This window comes from Mesocricetus auratus, unplaced genomic scaffold, assembly GCF_017639785.1.
Source record: "Mesocricetus auratus isolate SY011 unplaced genomic scaffold, BCM_Maur_2.0 Super-Scaffold_100024, whole genome shotgun sequence".
NCBI lineage: Eukaryota > Metazoa > Chordata > Mammalia > Rodentia > Cricetidae > Mesocricetus > Mesocricetus auratus.
Window position 1 is genome coordinate 20799933 of NW_024429205.1, and position 25363 is coordinate 20825295.

A 25363-nucleotide genomic window follows, 5' to 3' on the forward strand; every position below is an offset into this window, starting at 1 on the left:
TGTTATGATGAAAGTGCCAAGGGAACCTTGGTGAATTCCGCAGCAGGTGAGGGTGACCGAGGTGGAGGGACAGACAGGCCAGGCAGACGGAGCTTAGTGAGAAGTTTTATTAGAAAGGGGAAGGGAGGGGGAGAGGAAAGAGAACAGAGGTGAAGAGACAGGGAGACACAGCGAGAGGACTGAAGAGAAGAGGGAGACAGGAAAAGTCCTGTCTGCCCCCAGGGCAACAGCATAAAAGAGAGCACAAGAAGTGTGTAAGTGGGCAGGGGTCTTCCTTTTAAAGGGGTCCTTTGTACCTGTGTGGAGACTACGACCATGGAACCCTGGGCTGACCAGGGTACTGCCTGAGTGCATTCCTCCAGGTGACAGGCAGGCCAGTATAATGCCTGAATCCTTATAGTTAGGGTGTCAGGGTGGCTTACTGGGCTACACGGGGGCTTGTGGACTTTTGACACTTTGAAGTCTTCTCCTATTGACTTCACTTGAGCCCACAGACTCTCCCTAGAGCCAACCCCACAGTGGGTGGGACCGTGTCTACCGGGCACTGAGGAAATCTAGCATTTAGCCAATGGCTTGAAGCCTCAGGACTACTTGTCTAAAACAAAGCAAGAGTGCTTCCTGCCCCTCTGAGATAGTTAGGAATAGTTAAGAAGAACGAATGTATTGTAAAAGTAGAGCTAGGGGCACGGTAAGGTGGTACACTGTGTGCTGCATAGTTTCTGCACTCAGGAAACTACAAATTCCAGGCTAACCTAGACTGTATAGAATCTGCCTCAAACAGCCAACTCCTTCCCCAACTCCTTCCCCAACTCCTTCCCCAAACCCCAAGTGTAGAGAGCTGAGTCAGAAGGGGGGCTAGGGGAATTTGAATCATTAGCAAAAGAACCTGCTTGAGAGCTGGAGAGATGGCTCAGAGGTTAAGAGCACTGCTTGCTCTTCCAGGGGTCCTGAGTTCAATTCCCAGCAACCACATGGTGGCTCACAACCATCTATAATTCAATCTGGTGTCCTCTTCTGGCATGTAGGCAGAACACTGTCTATGTAATAAATAAATAAATCTTTAAAAAAACTACACATGCTGACCCTCAGCCCCCACAGTCTGTCTAATCTGTATCACACTTGACACTTGAGCCCAGAGTTGAGGAAAAGTCCAAACATGTAGTACTTGAGGTGGCATCTGTTGCCCTTGAATGGAAAAAAAAAGTGGTTCTTGCTGTCCTGGAACTTACTCTGTAGACTGGGCTAGCCTGGAACTCAGTCCACCTGCCTCTGCCTCTCAGGTGCTGGAGCTAAGTGCAGGAGCCACCACCCGGCAAGAGATGGTTCGTAAACAAGCACCGGGGAGACAGGAGCCAAAGCTCACTGAGGCTGTGTTTCTCAGGAGCCCGAGGAAGCTAGCCACCTCTACACAGTACCAGCTAGGACTCTGTAACTTGGATCTCACTCTGGAGGCCCTTCAGCTCCCTGGGCCTGATGATCTACATCGAAAGAATTCTAAGTCGGGCCAGTGAGATGGCTCAGGGGGTAAAGGTGATTGCGGAGAAGTCTGGCGACTGAGTTCGGCTTCTGGAACCCATACCAACAGAGAGAACCGATTCCGAAACGTTGTCCTCTAATCCCCATACATACACTGGGACAAGTGGGAGCATGTCCACATGATTTTAAAACGCAGACAGAAGCACAAGCCTCCATCCAGAAGGTAGGAGGTGCTCAAAGAGACCACTATGGAGGAAAGCACTCTTAAGGGGTGAGGCTGAACAATGGCCCAGAGAAACCAACCTACATTTCAGGTTTGCTTTAAACTATTTCTTGAAGTTTCTGGAACGGACAGTTTCCTGAAGGGCATTTCCTTATTCTCCAATAAGGAGATTGACAGGTCCATTGGGATTAACTCTGAAGGGACAATTAGTATGTCTTTGCCCTTTACCAGAAAACCTCTAACTAGATAGTAATCGTATGATCTTTCGGACAGTTCAGAATGTCCTGTCTCCACCCAGACTGTTCTTTTAACCTGTAATCAAACCCTTGCTGTTTTAGTTCCTGACTTTACAAGCTACTGGCTATGGGGGAGGGCTGCATCCTCGATGACCTACAAGCTAAAGCTTGACTTCCAGGAATGTGTATTAATAAAGAATGTGAGCTGGCTGTGGAAGAAACATTTGCACCCCGGGCCTTTAGGAGGCTGAGGCAGGAGGATCACTGTGTGATCATGGCTAGTCTGGACTGCAGATTGAGACCTATCTCAACAAATGCCATCATCATCACAATAATAATAATTTTAAAATGAGAGAATGTGTGTAACAGCTAATATAGCCTTTGAGTCAAGTATATCATCAGTAACTCTTATTCTTTTAATTAAGAAAAAATCCCCCGGCAGTGGTGGCGCACACCTTTAATCCCAGTACTTGGGAGGCTGAGGCAGATGGATCTCTGAGTTTGAGGCCAGCCTGGTCTACAGAGTGAGTTCCAGGACAGCCAGGGCTACATGAGGCTGGAGAGATGGTTCAGCGTTTAGGAGCACCGGCTGCTCTTGCAGGGGACCTGGGTTTGATTCCCAGCACCCACATGGCAGCTCACAATTGTCTGTAACTCCAGCTCCAGGGGATCTGACACTCTCTTCTAGCCTCTACGGCCCCTAGGTACACATGATTCATAGATGAACATGTGGTGAAACACCCATACAGGGAAAAATAATCTTAAAAAGAAAGAAGAAAAGACTTTTAAAGATCTATCTTATTTATTTTTTAGCTTACATGTGTGTGCTTGTGTGAGTTTAGGCACACCACTTTTGTGCAGTGTCTATGGGGTCCAGGATACTGGATACCCTGGACCTGGAGTTACAGGGGGTTGTGAGCTGCCTGATGTGGGTGTTGGAAACCAAGACTTGCAAGAGCAGTAAGCGCTGTTAACTACTGAGTCATCTCTCCTGTCCAAAGAAATCGTTACCCATTTTTTTTATTTTAACATTTATCTGTTTATTGTATATGTGTGCGCACGCTCACCCCCAGATGTCACAGGCCTGCATGTGGAGGTCAGAGGAAACTTGCAGGGGTCTGTCTTCTCCCTCCATCAAGTGGCTACCAGGGGTGGATCAGTGCCCAGACAGTGGGGAGGACTCCGGCAGTTGAAGGCTTTTCCTTCTTGGATTTGAATTTAAGGAGAGGCTGTTGGGTGGAGCCTGGCTGGAAGGAGAGAGCCAGCCTCCCCCAGATTTCCAGCTGCCCTGAGTAGTTGCCTCACAGGCTGTTACTTAACCCTCCTCACCACTTCCTGGGGTGGGGAAGATGTGTAGCAGCTGATGCAACAGGCTGACCAGAGCTGGTGTTGTTCCTTGCGGACAAAGACAAGTCCAGCAGGGCTGGGCCACTCTGGGCTGCAAGGCTTTGCTTCCTGCAAGGTTCCCCTTTCCAGTCTGTTTTACCACTGCAATGGGGCTCACCCTCTGAGCCCCCAAATATTAGATGATACTTCCTAGGGAGTTACCTGCATTCTTTTGTTGGCTTTGTTGACCCACAACCTGGGAGAGCTGCCACGTCTTCTGGGAACTCACGCAGCAGGGTATTTAGAACGGGACAGGCGATTGGTGGACCTGTGCTCCATGAGGTCTCCCAGCAGGACAGGGACCAGTGGGGGGGGGGGGGGATCAGAGTGTGTCAGATCCAAAAATGTCCTCTGAAAACACACCCGAGGGATGCCGTTTCCACTTAAGGCCCCATCTAGCCAGCTGAAATGAGCTCTGTATTACTTTCTCTTTAGCAAGGGCACAGTAACTCTTTCAAACTCTTATGCTTAAAAAAAAAAAAAATACTGGCCTGGCCTGGCCTGACTGGATGGCTCAGTGGGTAAGGCCATTTACCACAGGAGCCGGGTGACCTAAGTTGAATCCTGGAACCCATCCAGGTAAAGGTAGGAGGAGAGAAAGAACCAACTCCATAAAGTTGTCTTCTGACTTCCATGGATAGTAAAATAAATTCCAAAATCAGATGTGGCGGCACACAGGGAGTTCCCAGAATCTACCCCTATGGTCCCCAGGCCCTGTGAAAGGGTGACAAATGTATGCTACCATGGCTGATTTTTTTTTTTAATGACTAATGGACATTTAGACTCAGCTCCTTGAACTTCAACAGCAAACGCTTTACCCCCTGAGACATCTCACCAGCCCCAGAACATGGATTTTGAATGCAACATATAGAATTCATTCTGCAAGGGAAAATTCACTTCTAAATCCTTCCCCAAATCAGTTCATTCTGAGATGATTAATTTGGTTAATAATTGATTGGCTCATTTTCCCCTTGGCATTGAAAACCTAATTTTAGAAAGAAGGCTTGAGCAAGGTAGCTCGTAATTTAAGAGCACGTTTTATGATTATCCATTTGTTCACATACAGTAGTATGTAATCAAATTTAATCATCTGGACAGCCCGAAATAGAACAATTATGGTGTTAGTGCAATAGAGCAGGAGTTGGGGGCCTTCTTCTTGCATCAGCCATCAACCTGATTTATAGATGTTTTATCTCATTAACCTTTAAGCCTAGAGCTAATTAGTGACTCTGAGAACTGGAAACGACACTGACGCAGCCTAGTTCACTGTGCACCAAACTAGATTGGCCACTACCCCCGTCAGAGCAGCATCTTTGGAAAGGCTTTGGCTCCAGCTGGAGAAGGACCCCGCTTCTCCTTCTTAGCAAAGGCCCTGTCCCCTTTGTTTCAGACGGCTAGCTGGGGAGGACCCTGGTTTTCCCTCCTAGCTTATACCAGTTGGCATTTAAGCCATTGACTCTCTCAAAGGTGCTTCCTCCAAAGAGACAGTATGTCAGTTAGGGTCACTATTGCTGTGATGACCAAAGCAACACGGGGAGGAGAGGGTTTATTTGACTCATACTTCCACACCACAGCTCATCATCAAAGGAAGCCAGGGCAGGAACCTGGAGGCAGGTGCAGAGGCCGTGGAGGATGCTGCTTATTGGCTTGCTCCTCATGGCTCACTCAGCCTGCTTTATTATAGAACCCAAGATCACCAGCCCAGGGATGGCCCCACCCACAGTGGGTTAGGCCCTCCCCCATCAATCGCTAATTAAGAAAACACCCGGCCGGGCGGTGGTGGCGCATGCCTTTAATCCCAGCACTCGGGAGGCAGAGGCAGGCGGATCTCTGTGAGTTCGAGGCCAGCCTGGTCTACAGAGCTAGTTCCAGGAGAGCCTCCAAAACAATACAGAGAAACCCTGTCTCGAAAAACCAAAAAAAAAAAAAAAAAAGAAAAGAAAAGAAAGGAAAAAAGAAGAAAAAAAAACACCCTACAGCCTGATCTTTTTGTTGTTGTTTTATTTTAAAACATAAGGTTTCTTTGTGTAGTACTGGCTGTCCTGGAAGTCACTCTGTAGACCAGGCTGACCTTGAACTTGCAGAGATCCACCTGCCTCTGCCTCCCAAGTGCTGGGATTAAAGGCATGCGCCACCACCGCCCGACTACTACAGCCTGATATTAAGGAGGCATTTTCTCAACTGAGGTTCCTTCCTTTCAGACTGCAGCAGCTTTCGTCAAGCTGACATAAAACTAGCCAGGGCAGATGGAAATAGATGTGAACTGCGAATCCCTGTTTGGATAGAGTTGTTACTGGGTCCTGTGGAGGGTGCCACCCTGTGAGAGCACTGCCTGATTTCTACCTGAAGCTGGAGTTAGGGCGGCAGCTCTGAGAGGCACCTGTTGTCATTGTGGCGATGAGGTGGAGCTGTCCTTTAGGGAGAGGGCAAAGCGGGAGAGGGAGCCGGAGCTGGACAGGCTTCCTTGCCCGGTTCCTGCCTCTGAGACTCAGCGCTTACACAACTGTTAGAGGGACCAAGACCCGAGGCAGAAGCCGCTAAAGCTCTTCTTCTCCCTGTAGCCTCCGTGGGCCCCAGGCTGGGCTCCCCGCTTTTTTTTTTTTTTTTTTTTTTTCGTTTTTACGAGACAGGGTTTCTCTGTATTGTTTTGGAGGATGTCGGTCCAGCCCGGCCTCGAACTCACAGAGATCCGCCTGCCTCTGCCTCCCGAGTGCTGGGATTAAAGGCGTGCGCCACCACCGCCCGGCATTGGGCTCCCCACTTTTTGTGACGATCAGGGTGGAGTCATGAAAGAAATCTAACAGGAAATTTTAATTTACAGAAGAGGCCCGAAGCTCTTCGCTGCACAGAGATGTGCTGGGCGTGACCACTAAGTGGGGCTTCTGATCAGAAGAAGATGGCTACCGCTCCAAAACACTTCATTGCTTTGAAGGCATTTGGAGTTAAAACGTGTTATTGTTACACTATCTGCACCGTATGCGCGTGTGCACGCGTGTGGCTCATGTGTGCTGTGCCTGTGTAGAGGTCAGAGGACAGTACTGTCATTTCATTTTCCCCTCCCTTTATGTGGATTCCAGGGATTGAATGTAGATCCCCAGGACTGAGTGGCACGGGTTTTCACCCACTGAACTAACTTCCCACCCTTGTCTTATTATTATTGTTGTTGTTATTGTTAGAAATAGGGTCTCATGTAGTCAAGGCTAGTCTTGAACTTGCTAATTAGCCAAGGATTATCTTGAGCTCATAGTCTTCCGGCCTCCACTTCCCAAATAGGTGTATGCCATTATGGATGGCTGGTTTATTCCTGGACATGAAGGGAAGCCTTTATATGGGAGGAAAAGAGGTATTATTCATTTTACGTTTCAAATAATTTTCCAAGATGCAAAAGTGATTTGGATAGAAAAACCCAAAGCCACAGAGAAACCTTGTCTCAGAAAAACCAAAAAAAAAAAAAAAAAGAAAGAAAGAAAGAAAGAAAAACCTAAGTCAATGAATAACCTCTGGTGTGGCTTTCTGAACTTCCCTGATCTTGGTACAGGGCAATATGTGCGTGCATAACCTCAGGGGCAGGGCTAAACCCTCCAGGGATGTTATTGAGAGTATTTCCCTGGCAGCCACAATGGGCTAGGCTCAGCTACCCACTCCCAACAGAAAATTAGGCAAATTATCTCGAAAAACAACAACAAAAAAAGATCTATTCAGTGTGGCCACATTGGGCATGGTGCTCTCCACTGGTGTGTTTTAGGGGTCTGGCAAGAAGTTAAGGTGTAAGTATTCTGTTTTAGAAGGCCAGAAGCAAAGCAACCCTTGTCAAGACTCCTCCCACCACCATTGTGTCGGCCCCATTCTCTCCTTCAAGGTGGTCCCGAAAGTTGGGAGATCTCTGTGAGATCTCTTTCCTGGAGATAAATTCCCCTTCGGCTGGCACGGGGCTTCTGCTTTTTCCTTCTCTCAGATTGAGACGCCTGGGGAAATTCCAATTTCTTGGGGTCTATTGTTTCAATAGTTTGGTGGCCATTGGGAGGGGCAGGGATGTCGATTTAAAGTGTCTTCACCCCTGTCAGGGTGATTGCTAAGGTTTCTTTTGTGTTAGTTCCACATGAAGAACAAACTCCACAGCTGGCAAGAGGAGGCACCAAACTGTAATCCCCTTTCTTGGTTTAGTTTGAGTATGGGCTGGATTGTCACATGCAAGAGGATTTTTGTGTGGGTTCTCCAAGTGCCAAAGTGCTGTTCTAATGTCTTTTGACTCACACCCAGCCAAGTGACTCAGTTCTGGCCCCACAGACCCTCCACAGGCTCTCCCTCCCTCAGGGGTGCAGGTGTGTCCCCATGTGGGGCGGAGGCCAGGAAACTAACCACAATCTCTTGGCTAGGAGAATAGGCTCCTGCCTTGCAGGCAAAACAGGGCAAAAAAGCAGGCAGGCAGAATCCCAAACCACAGAAGCTCAAGTTAGGTCATTCTTGTGAGCATGACAACTGGTTGTCTCTCTAGGTCAACAAAACGAAACGCAGACACATTTGAAAGTGGCTTTAAAAGGCTCAGAATTTGCAGGACTGTGTCAGCCTGCCCCTGAATGCTCTTCCAAAACAAGAAGTTAATTGACCCTTCTTTCGTAACAAGCCCCACCCCCCAGGTGTCCATCATAGGGGTCTATAGCAGAGATGCTGAACACCAGGCAATTAAGTCACGTGTTTGGTGTGGGATTCATTCCCTATTTCCATGGAGTGTACACTGGGCAGGAGCCATCTTCAAATTCCTTGGAGAAGCTGCAGGGACATTGTTAAGGCTGTGTCTCTGCTTCCTGGGCCACTCACAAATAAGGTTGGGGTTAGGTCAGTAAGAGGAATAAGCAATGGAAACTCATTCCCTTTCAGATGGGGAATCTGTGTGGGTGCCAGCATGTTGCATGTGAATGTGTGCATATGCTCACCAGGGCAGAGAAGGGTGTCCACAGTCTCCTTTAATTGTTCTCTATCTTATTCTTATTACATTGATTGATTGGTTTATTGTGTGCATATGAGAGAGTATATGTGTGGACACACACACACACACATACACACACACGCACACGCACGCACGCATGCACGCGAGCACACACACACGCACACACGCGTGTGTGTGTGCGCGCGCGTGTGCGTGTGTGTGTGTGTGTGTGTGTGTGTGTGTGTGTGTAGGTCGGAGGACCAGTTCTTTGCTTCTACTCTGTGGGTCATGGGGTTTGAACTCAGGTCATCAGGTTTGGAGGACAGCACCTTGTCAGTCCCCAAATACTTGGTTTTATCTTAAACATGGAATTCGGCTCAGTGCAGAGGTACACAAGTCCTTGGGAATATACTTGTGTTACCTCTGTCCACTGTGGAAATCAGTGAATAAAGACAATGTTAAAAAGCATCCTGTCCTCTGTGAGTTCAAGGCCGGGCTGGAACGATAGCCTCCAAAACAATACAGAGAAACCCTGTCTCGTAAAGAAAAAAGAAAAAGAAAAAGCATCCTGTCACTGGGCGGTGGTGGCACACACCTTTAACTCCAGCGCTGGGGAGGCAGGGGCAGAAGGATCTCTGTGAGTTCGAGGTCTGTCTGGTCTACATAGGGAGTTCCAGGACAGCCAGGACTACACGGAGAAACCCTGTCTCAGAAAACAACAACAACAAAAACCAAACAGCATCCCCCGAGGCCTGTGGAACGGCTCTGTGGGCAAACAAGCCCGTCAACCTGAATTTAAGCTGGATATGGCAGTACGTTCTTTTGAGGGGAGGGGTTTGGTTTTTGTTTTGCCAAGATGGTGGCCTGGATCTTTAATCCTAGCATCCCAACAGCAGGATGGGAGGTGGAGACAGGAGATTGCTTCAAAAGCTCCAACTCTGTGATACAGCCCCTCCCTCATGTTGCGGGACCCCAACCATCAAATTATTTCCATTGCTACTTCATAGCTGTCGTTTCTGCTGCTGTTATGAATCATGATGTAAATACCTGTGTCTCCTGATGGTCGTAGGCCCTTGTGAAAGGGTCATTCCACCCCCAAAGGGGCCGAGACCCACAGGTTGGAACCGCTGCTCCAGGGCCAGCGAGCCTCAGCAGGGGAGGCTTCAACGAGGTGGAAGCAGAGGACGACTCCCTGAAGTTGTCCTCCACACACCCCATGCCATACCCACGCACACAGTTAGAAAGACGGGCCCTCCGTGCTCAGAGCACTAACCATCAGGAAGACGGAGCTGGCGTTTTGAGTAGAGTGTGATGAAAATGGTTGTATCTCCCAACTTCTGTCAGGGTTTTCTAGGAAGTCTGGATATTAACACAGAGGAAACATAGCAACCCTTCCTTTTCTAGATTGGCATCCTGAGGTCCAGAAATAATAACTTCAAAATTTAGTTATTATTCCATTCCTCTAAGAATAGTTACTAACAAACACCGTTTGTTCTCTGTAACATTTAACATTTGTCCAACTATGAAATTTGGACTTAATCCAGAAGCCATTCAGGCTGCCTGAGAGATTTTGTACTGACATCTTTAAAAAGCAAAAACAAAACTCAAAGGCTGTTTCATGTGTTCCAGGCTGGCCTTGAACTTCTGGGCCTTTTGCCTTTTTGCCTTCACCTCTTCGGGGTTGGGATTACAGGTGGGTGCCGCTGCTGTGCAATAATCCTTCTATACACAGTGTGAATATGTGTCACTGTGATTGGCTTAATAAACAAGATGACTGGCCAATAGCTGAACAGGATACAGTTAGGTGGGAATGATGGGATGAGGAAGGGCGGAGTCAAAGTCGCCAGTCAGATGGAGAGGGAGCAGGAGATGAACATGTACCAATAATGGTACAGTCATGTGACAGAGCATAAATAAGGAATATAGGTTAGCTTAAAATATAAGAGCTAGCCGGGCGGTGGTGGCACACCCTTTAATTCCAGCAATCAGGAGGCAGAGGCAGTCGGATCTCTGTGAGTTCAAGGCCAGCCTGGTCTACAAGAGCTAGTTCCAGGACAGCCTCCAAAGCCACAGAGAAACCCTGTCTCGAAAAACAACAAAACAAAACAAAATAAAAAAGTAAGAGCTAGCTAGCAATATGCACGAGCTACTATCCCAGCATCTGTAATTAATGTAAGCCTTACTGTGTTTATTTGAGAGCAGCCTCAGGACAGAAAATATCCGCCTACATCCTGGTTTACGTGGGATTCTAGGCAAGTCGTCTAAAATGAACAACATATCCAGGCCTCCATGTCTAATCCAAATGTAAAACAGAGAGACACTAGCGCCGAGGGCAAGTGTATTCTCTTCTAACTACTGCAAGCACATTTGAGGAGGTTCCACGGAACCAGTCTTTGGATGAGATGAGGCCACAGGACTTCCTGCTCTTCAGGCTTAGCCTCTGGCCCGTCCATCAGACCTTCCTGTTGGACTGTTTTCTTCATGGCTACCCTCTTGCCCTCCACAGATGAGACAGTTTAATATGCTCTTGCCCCATATGGCTATGAGTCCCTTTCTGTGTCAACATTAGGACCAGTCTTGGCCGGGCGTTGGTGGCGCACTCGGGAGGCAGAGGCAGGCGGATCTCTGTAAGTTCGAGACCAGCCTGGACTACCAAGCGAGTTCCAGGACAGCCTCCAAAGCCACAGAGAAACCCTGTCTCAAAAAACCAAAAAAAAAAAAAAAAAAAAAAAAAAAGGACCAGTCTTGCCTTAGGCAGAAGACCAGAAAGACTTTTGCCTTGGAAGTTAACTTCATCTTCTTAACTTCTTGGTGACTGGCCCCATAGTGGCCTCATGTCTGGCACTTAAAACTGACCCTTAGCTTGTCCATTCACTTAGTAAGTGTTCACTGAGCAGCTGTTGCATATCAGCCACTGTGTCAGGCCCACAAATAGAGTAGTACCTAAAACAGAGAGGACCCCAGCCTTTGTTATCTGACCAGCAAGTCACTCATTGCCTCAGTGCTTTTTGTTCACCTTGGGATCTTGTTAAAATGCAGACTGTGATTCAGGAAGGCAGCAATGGGCCCTGAAGTCTGAAGTCTGCATTGCTAGCTAGCTCTCCAATGCTGCTGTTGGGGATTCTGGCTGATCATACCTGGAGTAGTAACAGTGCACAGCCAATAGCATCCACAGTGTCCGATCCCCCATTAGAGAGGCAGAATCTCGGGCCTCACTTCATTCCACTGGCTCAGAATTGACCCTGGTGCTGAGTCACCCTGATCTAGGGTGACCATTGGCAAGTTATATGCAGCACATAAGGACCCGGAGAGCATTATGAAGTGTCCCCTGGCCCCATTCTCCATCCATGGATGCATGTTATCTGGTGATGGGAACCCTAAATGATTCAGCTGGGTATCAGGGTTGACAGCGTTGGGAGGATGCGTTCCAAAGTTCATGGAACTTTACCATGGAGAAGGCGGCAGAACTCATCTGGTGACGGTCAACGGGGGTCCTGGGCTCCACTGATGTATCATATAAACCCCATTACAAACTGAGGCTGACTAAATTGGGAGTCAGCTTCTAATCCTAGCACTGGGGGAGGTGGGAGCAGTAGAATCAGAAGTTCAGAGATCTCCCTAGGAAAGCAGTTGGGAGAGCTGAGAATTGGAGCCCAGTTTTAATCTTCTCAAATGGAATTGGCACCTTGAGGCTGGACCACTTCCAGGAGGTAGGCAGCGGGAACCATATGAAATGCAGCATACATGCTGGTGTGCACTTGTAAGCCCTGAGCTGGGGAGTCGGAGACAGGGGCATCCCTGGTGCTTGCTAGCCAGCCAATCTAGCCTACTTGGATTGCTCCAGACCAGAAAACAAAACCAACAAAAGCCCAAACAACAAAAAACAAACTAACAAAAGCCCAAACCCTGTCAAACTGGGCCTGTGAGATGGCTTTGTAAGTCCAGTACTGTTTAGCATAAGCAGGAGGATCTCTGTGAGTTCAAGGCCAGCCTGATCTTTACAGAGAGAGCCCCAAGCCAATCAAAGATACCTAGTGAGACTCCGTCTCAAAAAATCAATCAATCCTTCAATCATCAATCAATCCAATGAATCAAACAATCAGCCAACTAAGCAAGACACCAAAGGAGAGAAAGCAACATCAAAAAACCTCACTACACTTCCTGCCCCTCGGACATGTGTGGTCTGGGCGTCACAGGGCTGGCAGTGAAAGGCAGACTCGGCTGGCTTTGTGGGTAGCCTCTTTTTCATCAGCTGCTTCTGCAGCAGCTGCGCGGCAGCCCAGCTTCCCACCCTCGGTAGGAATGCCCGTCTTCGGCCAGTTCCTGCCCTTTGCCTCCTCCACATGGGTTCCGCCCACTCCCCCTAAACTTCCACACCCTTTACTTCAGCACCCACCACCCACTGATCGGCCCAAATGTGCTGATGTACTTGAGACCATTCTAGCTCTTCTTGTGGAAGGTAAGCTACGTGGTAGGGAAGGGTGTTGTCCGCAGGACCTCCAGTAATCTTCCTGGTAGCACTGAACTTCCTGGCTTTGGTCTTCAGTCTTGGGTCTCTGTTAGGTGTCCTAGAGCTTTCTGGAATGTAGGCGAGCACCTTTCCCTATGCTTATAACTCAAGACTTACTTATTTTTGTTTCCTTCAAGTTGGCCACTTTCTCCCCTCTGCCTACGCAGGTAAGGGCGGCTCATTAGGCAAAATGAATGAGATAGACTCACCTGTAACTTGGGGCCTACTAGCTCACCTGGAATTCACAGATCCCACTTAGTAGTTTCAATTTTGGCTGCACCTCAGAACCTTCTAGGGAGTTTAAAAACTGGGAGAGATTTTGTGTGGCTCGAACTTGTACAGGTCTTGTGCTTACAGTCATAGTATCCAGGAGAAGGGGAAGCAGGCATAAAACCCCAGCCCTAACCAAGAAGTTATTTCAATTGACAGCTGCTGGGAAACAGAAAAATAAGTTTTCTTCCATGCAGTGACACTGGGTATATATCAACCATACTCCAAAGCATGCCGAATGCTCCTAAGTAGCTGGCCACCACAAACTGGACTCTAGGTTCCATTTTGGGTTGTTTTGGGTTTGGGGAAGGCCAGTGATTCAAAGACTGCAGAGAAGCCTACTAGCTACTCTGAGGGGACAGAGGGAGCAAGTGTTTGGTGAGATGGGGCACACAGGTCAACTACTTTCTAATGGTATTGAGCCACAGCGGACCTTGGCGAAGGGGTGTGGGCTGAGTCGTGATGTCAGCATCAGATAGTGGCCATGTGTTGACTACCAACCCGAGGACACCCAGTCCACGTAGACTGACCAGTGCATACCCTCACCTTTCAGCCTTACTCTCCAAGGCATCCTTTGCTCTAATAGAAAGTTGTTGGGGCAGAAGACCTGATTTTGAAAATGCCTGGGTCTGCTTGGAGGCAACTGAGCAGATATCATCTCTTTTCAGGAAACTTAACTTTCTCCTGTGATCTCCCTTCCACTAGTACCCATGTTCCCTGAACTGTGGGATAGGTTAGGGAGCCAACCTCACCGACCTTATGGTCAACAACGATAGCTCTGATAGCTCTATGTCCCAACTGCGAGTGAGACAGGGCATATGTGTGACAGCGGGCAGGACGGTGTGCAGTCGGGGCCCTCCCCGCATAGAGAAAGAGGTTTGAATCCCATCACTAAGTGCTGGGAATAGAGTGTTCACCAACATGAGGCAGGTGCTTTGTTTAACCTAGGACACTGTGGATTCTCACTTCCTCCATCTGCTTCTCTGCGTTGAGATCCAGGCTCAACAATGGCGTCCTCCCCTCCCATAACCACGCCTGCTCCCAAAGAGGCTGTGCTTCATCTCCTTCTGGGATGTCAGGGCGCTTTTCCTGTTCTGCACTTTTTACGGTATAGAGGGCTCAGTATGTTACGTTGAGGTGGAAAAGAAAAAGCAAATCATGAATTACATCTGGATTAGTAACCGTTTTCTTACTCAACTCCCCAGCTGCCAACAATATCTTAAGTATAGATAACAGGTAAGTATAGCTAACGGGAGGAGAAAGCCATTGCTCCCTTCATGCTCCATTCAAGAATTCGAGACAGATCCCATGGTATCTCTTTTGTGTCTGTGGGTCGTACGTGTGTGTACATGTGCAGTGGAGGCCGGGGGTCAATGCGAGGCCCCTTCCTCTCCACCCTATTTCCTAATTGTTTGTTTGTTTAGAGACAGGGTCTTTACTGAACCTGGAGCTCTGATTTGGTTAGACTTGCACTCGATACATGCCTACCACACTTGAAAATTTAAAACTATAACCTCTGGATTCTGAAGAAGTGTGTTCAAGACCAAGGCTTCCCACTCTCTACTTGAACAACACTGGGCACGTTAATCACACTCATCCTCAGATTCCTCACGTGGAAGTGGGAATTCTGTTATGGGTTTAACAGGGTTACTGGGAAGATCACTCAAGTCAACAACCACAAAACGGGGCTGGAGAGATGGCTTGGCCGACAAGAGTACTGGCTGCTCTTGCAGAGGACCTGGGTGTGGGTCCCAGCTCCCACATGGCGGCTCACACTCCAGCTCCAGGGGATCCTGTGCAGCCTTCCGAACGCAGCTACCAGGCACACTTGTGGTGCACAAACACGAATGCAAACACAACACCCAGACACACAAAAATAAACCAATCGAGGGACAAATTAAAAAATAAAATAGGGAGAATTATTGTAAACACACAAAATTAAGAAAAAATAACAGCAGCAAAAATGATAAAGTCCTGACTATTAGTTGGGAGATGAAGTTAGCGATGAGGTAGGGCTCTGTACACAGGCATAAAAGAATTGACGGCCAAACAGATCAGAGTCTAACGGGAAGGCACCAGGCTTTGGAGCCAGGCAGATCTGGAGTTTACGATATCAGGCAGTTTTATCTTTTGCATGGAGGAGGGTCCATCCCATAATACCACAAGACTCACTGCCAATAAAGCACGGGGTCAGAGAATTTACGGGCCTCCAGGAGGGGGCGTGGCTTCTGTCAACTTTCTGAGCCCTCTGCCGGAACCGGCTCATGCCCCGGAAGCAGTTGCTCAGCTTCTTCGGCCGGTGGCGGATAGATCACTGGGGTTGACGCCATGCTGCTTTCCGCCGTCTCCTGTAAGTGGGGTCTGAGGCGGCGGCGGCGGCCGGGTCCCGAGGTGGGGCCGGGCGGGGCGGAGGGCCAGGCGGGGAAGCTGTCTCCCGGGTTGGGGCTCCGCTGCCCTCCCGAGGGGGGTCGGAGAGTCCCTGGACCCGCGGCCGCAGTGCGTTACCCCGACCTCCGGCTCCTCGCCGACTTCCGGATTAGAGTGCGTTCCCACCTCACGTGACTTCGTTGCGGTTTGCAAAGCTCACTTGTCAAAGCAAGAGGCTTGTTACAGTGCAAGTGTTTGCACCATGGAAGGGTGAAAGTAGAGCACATATTAATTTAGAAAGATTTTAAGGTGCCAGCCAACTGCATGGATTGTCAAAAAAAATAAGCGTTCAAAATTTTCTTCGTTTGATTACTACTCTCTAACATCCAGGAAAGTTACTTTATGGTAAACATGACATATTTCTAAATATTTGCACCAAAGAAAGGTGAAAGCACATACTACTTTAGAAAGATTTTAAGGTGCCAGTCAGCTGCATGGATTGTCAAAAAAAATTCAAAATTTTGTTGGTTTGATCACTTTCTAGTACCCAGGGAAGTTACTTTAGGATAAATATGACATATTTCATAAATGTTTTGGGTTACTACTGGTGTTTATAAGCACTTTGCATAACATTAATAAATGTATCTTTTTGTCTTTCTTTTTCAACCTTTACACAAAGTTGCCAAGAGCAAGTCAAAGTAAGTAAGAGTGTTTTATTTAAACTTTGCATGTTTCTATTGGGGTTGGTAGTCTAGCCAGCTGCCAGTGTATCTGTCTCTCAAAGCAGTGTTTGGTTTTGATTTCCTGAAAGTTGATGTGGGTTTATTTATTTGGTTAATTATTTTGTGGGTGTGAACGCCTTGAAAAAAGAAATACAGATGCATCTTGACTTGATGGTGGTGATAAATATTTGCTAACCCTGCCTCAGGTTGCAGATACATAAACAGAAAATGCATTTAAAGGTACCTAAACCACAGAACACCACACAGCTTAGCACCTCAGTACCTGTGCATAATTGGCTGCCTCCTCTTACAAGAGTGTGGTGATAGGCAGCTGTGGTCCCTGCTGCCCAGCATCTCCCAAAAGTACCCATTACTGGCCCAGGAAAAGAGCACAGTTGGAAACCTGGCCTCTTCCAAAGTGTCTCATTCGCACTGAGATAAAATTGAAAACCGTAGTTGGAGGACCGTCCCGTTTCCCTGTGGTCCCACTGAGTAACTCAGCGAGTATTGGCGGCCTTTGTTTACAGGGGCTTTGACCTCTTTTCTCATCTCAGGGTTTATCAATTTACTGTTTTGTACCTAAACACGTCGCTCTGTTTGGATCACCGCCAGAATTCCGTTTCCTCAGAATCAGTCTGCGCACTAGAGAAATTGTGTAGCTAACATTAGGAGGCTGGACTAGAGGGTAGAAACATGCATTGCCTTTCCCTGTGTGCCTGTTCATCTTCTGTACCATAGTTTTAGCCCCTAGAAGATGAGGCTCAGTTTTATGCTTCTCGAAGGGGTTCTTAGCTCTGTAAGAACCCCATAGAGATTTGTTGGAACTTTATGAATAAATGGATAATTATGTACCCCTTTCCCCAAGTACTGGGGATTGGTTCTAGGGCCAAAGCATGCTGGGCAAATGCTCTCTTACTGAATTCTGCCCAGCCCTCTTTTTATTTGTTTGTTTATTTTTCTGAGTTTTCAGACAAAGCCTGACTGAGTTGCCCAGGCTGACAGGGAACTTGTGAACTTCCTGCTCCAGGTTCCGGAATGGTTAAGGTTATTGGTTTGCACCACCAGACCTGGCATCATTGTCTTTCTTAATTTATCAACAAATACTGGTCTTTGGGCTTTATTTTGTGTTTCGAGACAGGATCTCATTCTGTAGTCCCATGTTGTTCTTCAGCTAACAGCAGTCCTGTCTGAGCTTCAGAGTGCTGGATTATAGGATGAGCTACCATGCCTGGTTGTAACGTGGTCTTAAATACTTCAGATTTGTTTGGGAATGGCATGGGAAATCCTGTCTTCTGTGGGGTGACGAAGATGACGCACACATGTGACAGGGTAGCGGTACAGGTGTGCACAGGTGCAGGGAGGCAAACAATACGTTCTGTGGTTCAGATGACTAATTTAAATGAAATGTAAAGGTGCCCTGGGCTCGTACGTTAATGGTATAAAACTTCAGCTCTTGTAGTTTTGTCCCTTCCCAATTGTACTGCTGTCAGTCATTTGGGAAGAATGGGGTTCTTGAGGCAACCATCTTCAAGGTTGCCCACAGGCCAGCTGGGACTACCTTCTCTTGTATATTCTTCCGCTTGACCTGCTCCTGTGGGAGTGGCATCAGAGGCTATTGCTCTGACTTGGCTTGATCACTCCTGCTGTTTGGAGAGGTCGTTACCAGGTCCCTGTAGGTGACTACCTTAGGATCCAAAGACACTGAAATTGCTTTATGGGAGATACAGACTGTCATAGCAGTCTTTTTTTTATTTTTAAAATTTAAATTAGAAACAAGCTGTGTCACATGTCAATCCCAGCTCCCTCTCCCTCCCCTCCTCCCCGCCTCCCTACCAGCCTCTCTAGCCCCCCCACCCAATCCCCACTCTGTTTCCCAGGGAGAGTGATGCCCTCCATGGAGCATCTCCAGAGTCTATCATTTCGTTTGGGCAGGGCCTAGGCCCTCCCCCAAATGTCCAGGCTGAGAGAGCAGACCTCATTGTGGGATTTGTATGCCAGGGATAAATACTGATCTACTACCCAAGGCCCCATAGATTGCCTAGGCCTCCTCACTGACACCCATATTCAGGGGGTCTGGATCAGTCCCATGCTAACCTCTCAGCCATTGTTTAGGGTAGCATGGACTCTTTTTAGGGCTGAGTAATAATCATAACTACTATGACTCTATAAGATTTGCACAGTGTGCTGTGTATTCTTGGTGGCCTAGTGTGTTTCCTCAGCTTGTAATAGTGTACTTTTTGATCTTAGAACCATTCTGGTGAGACTGGTGAGCCAAGCTGGGACAGGTTTCTCCTTCAACCACAAGAGAAACCGACTGCGAGAGAAGCTGACCCTTCTGCATTATGATCCAATTGGTAAGACTCAGAGGAGTGATGTCACAGCGGGGAGTGATGTCACAGCAGGGCAGTGATGTCACAGCAGGGCAAAAGCTTTCAGGGCCTTCTGACTCCTTTCTCGAATGAATGCCTTTGGTGATTTTGTGAGCCCTTTGGGATCATGACATTCATTCTCCGTGTTTATTATGGCACTAGCTAGCTGCCGTGCCAGGTTCAGGTGTACCGGCACACAAGACTCAGCCTCCGCTCTTGGCATTTGCAGTTGGTTTGGGAGGGAAAGGGAAGAAGTGTGATGAGTAGGTGCTTGAGGGTCACTGGGGTGCTGGGATGTAGCCTCTGGGGGTGTTGGGAGAGGCACTCGAGCTGGGATGGCCAGGCAGTCTCTAGGAAGCTTAGTTCATAAAGGTAGGAAGTCAGCCATGCAAAGAATAGAGGCAGTAGCTCTCTGCGAAGGGGAGGGGATCTGACAGGGGCCAGTTACAAGCTTCAGGTATAAATGAGTATATGTTGGTACATTGGGGCAGAAAACTTGTTTTTTTTTTTTAATTGTGCCGTCTACCAAAAATGTCATAACCCATGGTGCCTTTGAATTGTCTAAAAGAGACAAATGTTGGCTGATGGGGTGGCTCAGCTGCTTGAGGCCGCCAGGCCAGGTGACCTGAGCTCCATCACTGCGGCCCACAGAGTAGGAGGAGAGAATAATGAATTGCGGGTTGTTCTGTGACCTATACGTACCTGCCATGGCATACATGTGCCCCCCATATGCTCACAGTAAATAAATGCAATAAAAAGAGAGTTACGTTCCAAAGGCTAGATTGTCCACTCACAAATCCAGCCACTGTTGGTAGAAGCCCACCCTTTTCTGAATTTGATGTGCTGGCTTATGCAAAATAAACGGACAAATGTTTTCTTTTAGACTTTTGGGCTTTTGTTTAATCCTTTTACCCTCCTTAATTGCCTTTTAATAAGATAAAGGATGTATTAGTATGAAGAGGTTAAAAACTATAGATGGATTTCTCTTTGGGCCGCCAGCTCACAAATAATGACATGGAGACTTATTAATTATGAAAGCTGGGCCTTAGCTTAGGCTTGTTCCTGTCTAGTTCTCATAACTTAAATTAACCCATATTTTAAAGTCTACATTCTGTCTCTGGCTTGATACCTCATCTCTCCACACTGCCCATCCTGCTTCCTCTGCACTGACTGGCGACTCCGCCTTTCCTCTTCCACAGATCTGTCTCTGCCTGGAAGTCCCGCCTATCTCCTTCCCAGCTATTGGCCGCTCAGCTTTTTATTACACCAATCACAGCAGTACATCTTCACATAGTGTACAAACATCCCACAACAAAACCCTCTAGCCCAATTGTCAGCTTAAAATGCTCAAGTTCCACTCCGTGATAGAAAGAAAATTCCCTGCTGTTTTTATGGTAATCGTATTTCTTGCCATTTATTATTATAATAAAAAGGGAATTCTAGTGTTAGCTAGACCTGAAAACTAGAACTCTGAATTTCAGGAATATTCCTTATATGGTAGAAAAATTACTGAGTGAAGAAGTTTGTCTCTTTCATACATGCATGCATACATACATACATACATACATACACACACATATGTACATATATACAAATTAAACACACATACAATTCATTTTATTTGTGAGTGTTCCATCTGAATGTGTGTGTATTGTGTGTGTGTACTGAATGTGTGTATATTGTATGTGTACTGTGTGTGTGTGCTGTGTGTGTGTACTGTGTGTGTATTGTGTGTGTGTGTACTGTGTGTGTGTTGTGTGTGTGTGTACTGTGTGTGTGTTGTGTGTGTGTGTACTGTGCGTGTTTGGAGGTCAGAAAGGGCAGCAGGTTCCCCGAGTCTTGGATGCTTGTGCACCACCACGTGGGTTGCTGGGAAGTGAACCTGGGTCCTCTTGACAAGTACTCTTAATCCCTGAGCCATCTCTCCAGCCCCCACCTCTGTCTTTAGACTCCTTTCCTCATATAAAACTAGATGCCAAGGAGGACAGATTAAAGGCTGAGGCATAAGAGTATTAAACTTTGTCATGAGGGGAATGAAAACTTGTCAGTTTTAATTCTGTGGATCACTAAACAAGGCAATACAGACTGTAATTGGAACAGAATAGATTTCGGTTAGCTTTAGGGAAAGAACTTGACAGATTCATTCTTCTATGAACTAAACAGCAAATATTTTGACTGAAAAGTACATTATGTTTAGAGTTATGGATAGCAGTGTGTCGTTTCAGCTCAGCTCACATGAGTGCACACTGTTTACCGGGCAACAGCTCTGAGGAGATGGGGCTGTCTTTCACATCAGGAAGGGAACTGAGAGGAGAGGGTTTTGATGCTTGCCTAGGGGCTTGGGGTGGATGGACAATTGGAGCCATACTCCTCCCTTCCCCAGCTGGGTTTTGACCCACGACTTTGTGCAAGCAAGCTTTAATATTGTACTACATCCCTAGTTCCTGGAGTCAGGGTTATTAGATCCCAGCTCTTCTGGCTGTTTCTAGTACATGGGGCCAATTTTATCTTCCTAATACTTTTTAAAAAAATACATTTTAACAGTGGCATGCAGAGCATAGCAACCGCCCTGGGAAGGTCTATGGGCCATAACAACCAGTTGACCAATCAACACAGAAAAGCTTGTCCAAGCCAGGAAGAGCACCAATCCTGAGACTGTTGCATACCCCTAGACTCTCTCCTTGCTCTATCCAATATATTCCCCACCTGGCAGCCCCTTGGGTCCATTTCCAAACATCCACCACGATGAATGGACGAAGGGCCTGAGTAAATGGGGTTAAACATTTGTCATTAAACAACAATAAAAGACTCTTTGCTTTTGTATTGAAAAAAAATTTTTAATTGAAATAAAATTGTATCACTTCCCTTCTCCCTCCAACGCCTCTCAGCCACCCTCCATCAAACCCCTGGTGTCTCCTCCAAGCCAACACGCCAATAGCCTCTTTTTATTACTATTACATGCATATGTGTGTATGAATGAATGCATGCATGCATGCATGTATGTATGTGTAAATGCATGTATGTACATACGTACGTACGTACGTATGTATGTATGAGGAGCTCTTCCTTGGGAGATACTAATTCTCACGGCAGTCATTAACTGTGTAGTTCTTTGTCTGGGGATGAGACCCCATGAACTTTCCCCTTCATGGTAACATGTCTATTGATACTGCTGTTGTTCAGCCTTGCTTATGCAGCCATTTCTAGGAAACTGTTTCACCTCAGACTTCTTGGTATTCTGGCTCTGACAGTCTTTCTGTCCCCTCTTCTATGATGTCCCCTGTATCTGTTGGGGCTGGGCGCCCCAAGATCTGTTGCTGTCTGTGATGTGTCCTGTTGTGATTTTCTGTGTTGGTCTCTGTTTGCTTAAGAAACCCTTTCTTTTTTTTTTTCTTTTTTTCTTTTTTTGGTTTTTTGAGACGGTTTCTCTGTGGCTTTGGAGGCTGTCCTGGAACTCACTCTGTAGACCAGGCTGGCCTCCAACTACTGCCTCCCGAGTGCTGGGATTAAAGGCATGTGCAACCAACACCCCTCTCTCTCATGTTTTAAATGATCAAAAATAAGTGAACAGTACCCCTTATATAATGTCTGTATTTTACTAATTTAGTGATACATTTTTCTTGACTGGTTAATGGTTCTTAAATTCAGCTGCCTAGAGAATTTTAAAAAATATTGGAATTCCTGCTGCTGAATTGGAATTAGGATAGAGGTTTGAGAAATGCAATGTATTTAGATACTTTGTTTGCATTCTTTTTCATCTGATTTGGCTACCGTATGTCTGTGTAACACAAGTGTACCTAGTGCTTGCAGAGGCTGCAAGAGGACATCACATCCCCTTGAACTGGAGTTATGGATGCTTGTTAGCCAGCATGTGGGTGCTGGGAATCGAACCTGGGTCCTTTGGAAAGGCAGTGCTCATAGCCACTGAGCCTCTCTTCAAGCTACAGCAATATATTTTAAAGAAACTCTTTTGCTAATTCTTACTCATGGTTTGAAAATTTAGTAAGGAATGTATCCATTTTCATTGTAGAAGAAGAGAACACAAAGTTGAAATGTCTGCGTGGTCAGGGACAGTAAGGAATTGTGAGGTTACACTGTACTTTGGCCTCCTGGGTTTCCTTTGGGTGTCTTGTTTTTAATGGCAGAGAAGAATCAGGTCTAGTAGTTAGGGGGGTGTGTGTGTGTGTGTTGTGTGTGTGTGTTGTGTGCGTGTGGTATGTGTGTGGGGTTTGGTGTGTGTGTGTATGTTGTGTGCGTGTGGTATGTGTGTGGGGTGTGTGTGTGTGTGTGTGTGTGTGTGTGTGTGTGTGTGTGCATGTATAGTGGGGTTGGCTGGGGGCTGGTGGTGGATTATAGGACATGGGCTCTTTAACAGCCTCCTTTCCCAACATCTAGCTCCTGTCTCTCACTAAGGCAGTAGCACTTTTGTTTTGGGAACTGTACCCAGTACCTTTGTAGTATTGAGGTTTTGCTATATTGCTGCGTTGTCCATCTGAACCATTCCTACTTGGGTGTGAAGCCAATAGGAAGACAGCAGAGGTGCTGTGGTATTTGCTCTCCCTTCTGGCTACCAGTCCTCTGTGGACTATTCTGGAGCCCTGTGTCCTGTCGGTTCTTGTTTACCCTCTATGAGAGTGGAGCCCAGGTCAGGGTTGGCCATGTTTTCCCCAGTATCTCAGGTTGACTGAGATCATGACTTTGTAGCCTGTCAAGGACAGTGCTGATTGGCTGGTAGCCTTCCCTTGACCTCTTCCCGGTTTCTCTCCGTCTTGTCCTGCGATTGAGGAGCTGGGTTTTCAAATCAGCTCATCCTCATGTCAGAGGGTACTATAGAAACACAAGGGGAAAGGAGAGTGCTCAGGGCATGGTGTGTGTTGATAAAATAATGACCTTTTCTGCTGCAATCCTTTCTCTTCCCTCACAGTGAACAAAAAAGTTCTCTTCGTGGAACAGAAAAAAATACGCTCCCTCTAAGCAGTGGATTGAAAATGAATTTGATTCATGAATGAGAAGACTCAGGCTGAGGTACTGGCTCAGAAACCTACAGTGTGTATGAAGAGGAAGCGCACAGCATGGCCGCGGTGAGGGGAAGGCTGTCGTGAAGGAACAGTGCCGTGAAAGGAAGTTCTTCACAGAGACCAGATAGTTATCTCTCTGGATTTTTTTAGATAGGCATTAATAAAAAAAGTCGAAATAGCCTGCTTTTGTCTCTTGGTGATATTTTCCCCTACTATTTGAAACTTAAAGACCAACTACCTTACCAAGAGATAACTATTCTCTCACATGAGAGAAGCTATTTTCCATAGTGAGACTTGAGCAGGGGATCCTAGGCTGCTCCTTGTCCCTCCATAAGACAGTCCACCAGGTAGTGCTGGAGCAGTCGCCCTGTGACAACCGGACAGCAAGCAGCTGGAAGAAGGAGAGAAACGAACATCCTCTTTGGTTTGTGCCTGGGTCATTGGGAGCAGTGCCATTGTCTGTATTCTCAAATGGCTCGGCAGAGCCCTGAGTCTGGTTGCTTGTGGTGTGAGGTTTGAGACAAGCTCTCACAGTAGTTTAGGCTGGCAGTTCAGAGGGGCCACAGACTCTTAGGACAGCGGTGGACTTGATGGAATCTTTCTTTTACAAGAAGCTATATCATACGGCTGCTTTGGGGGCATGGTGATATTACATAGCCAACTCTGATAGCCCTTGTGTTCATATATGGCTGCCACATACGACTGCTGCCTCGCCTCCTCATCCCCTTTCTTACTCAGGCTGTTTCCCACCATTGTTTTTGTTTCAGATTTCTGGCTTGAAGTGAAAGATGAGCTTTTTAAAGAATTGCCAGCCCATATCCTACTTCATTTAAAATACCTGAGAAAATGGGAGTCCCCTAGCCACAAGCATCAGGAACCAGCGCTGTCCCCAAATAGCAAGTGTGTGTCTCAAGCTCCAGTCTGTGACACTGGAGGGAAACAAGCAACTCCTGCAAAGTGTAAACAAGACAACTCACCAGGAGTTGTCTCTCCACTACTGTACGGATCCCAAGACTCAAACTCAGGCCACCAGGCCAGGTGGCAAGCATCTCTAGCATTGGGCCATCTATTTCCTTTCTGAGACAGGGTTTCTTGTGGTCTGGGGTGTCTCAAATTTGCTATGTATCAGAGGCTATCTTGAACTCCTGACGCTCCTGTCTCCACCTCCCAGGTGCTGGGATTACAGGCGTGTGCCACCACGCACGAGTTAGGCAGTGATGAAGCCCGGGGTGTCATGCATACTAGGCAAACACTCTACCAGTCTACCCCTCTAACCCTAAAATGCATGCAAAGTGGGGAGAGCCATTCAGTCACATCCCCAGCCCCCAAAGCAAGTTTGACAACATAGGCTACTCTCCAGAAGGTGCTTGGGAGAGCCCACTGCTGTCCCTTTGCCTTTGGAACATTCTTTGCTCGGTCTCTAAACACTGCTATCCAGCATGTGTTCAATGTTAGAATTTGCTGGTACTGCTTGTACCGATTCTGATGGTGGAATCGAATTCTAGTTGATGTGAATGTGAGAAAAAGCATCACTGAGCCGAAGGCTTGATAATTTCATAAGTGAACATAGTATTTACAAAGAAAGGGCATTTTTCTAGTCATTGTGAGCTGAGTGGCCACACCCACATGCATCTTATTTCCAGGTTTTATTTATTTGGGGTTGGTAGCAATCAGAATAGAGCAAGAGGAAGGTCTTTTTTGTATGGATAAGAGGCCTGTGTTCCTGCAGCCTGGACGCTGATTGTGGCAATGAAATTTGATCTCTTGAGCATTTCTTCCAAGGACAAACTTGGGTAGTAAGCCAGGTAGAAGGCCAGAGCCCCCACGAAACTGTCACCAGCACCCTGTAATGAAAGAGA

The 25363-nt window shown here is 47.1% G+C and overlaps 2 protein-coding genes across 2 annotated transcripts in view; one reads left to right on the forward strand and one right to left on the reverse strand.

The window, feature by feature from the left end:
- Positions 1-15285: 15285 nt before the first annotated feature.
- Mrpl33 (mitochondrial ribosomal protein L33) lies at positions 15286-23682 on the forward strand. Its single transcript, XM_005073563.4, has 4 exons — positions 15286-15378; positions 16075-16093; positions 18365-18471; positions 23411-23682. Exons 1-4 carry the CDS (start codon positions 15357-15359, stop codon positions 23458-23460), a joined length of 198 nt encoding a protein of 65 aa, XP_005073620.1. The 5' UTR covers positions 15286-15356; the 3' UTR covers positions 23461-23682.
- Positions 23683-25137: 1455 nt separating this feature from the next.
- The window catches only part of Rbks (ribokinase), an 82976-nt gene continuing 82750 nt past the window's right edge, over positions 25138-25363 (reverse strand). Inside the window, exon 8 of the mRNA XM_005073564.4 lies at positions 25138-25348. Coding sequence (XP_005073621.2) covers positions 25175-25348 — 174 coding nt within the window. The 3' untranslated portion in view covers positions 25138-25174. The remainder of the gene's footprint in view (positions 25349-25363) is intronic.

Bases quoted from the DNA above. Each gene is read 5' to 3' on its own strand.
- Mrpl33 (XM_005073563.4), top strand. From the start codon at position 15,357: ATGCTGCTTTCCGCCGTCTCCT. The intron at 18,472-23,410 runs GTAAGACTCAGA...CTTCCCTCACAG, and splicing joins TCTGCATTATGATCCAATTG to TGAACAAAAAAGTTCTCTTC.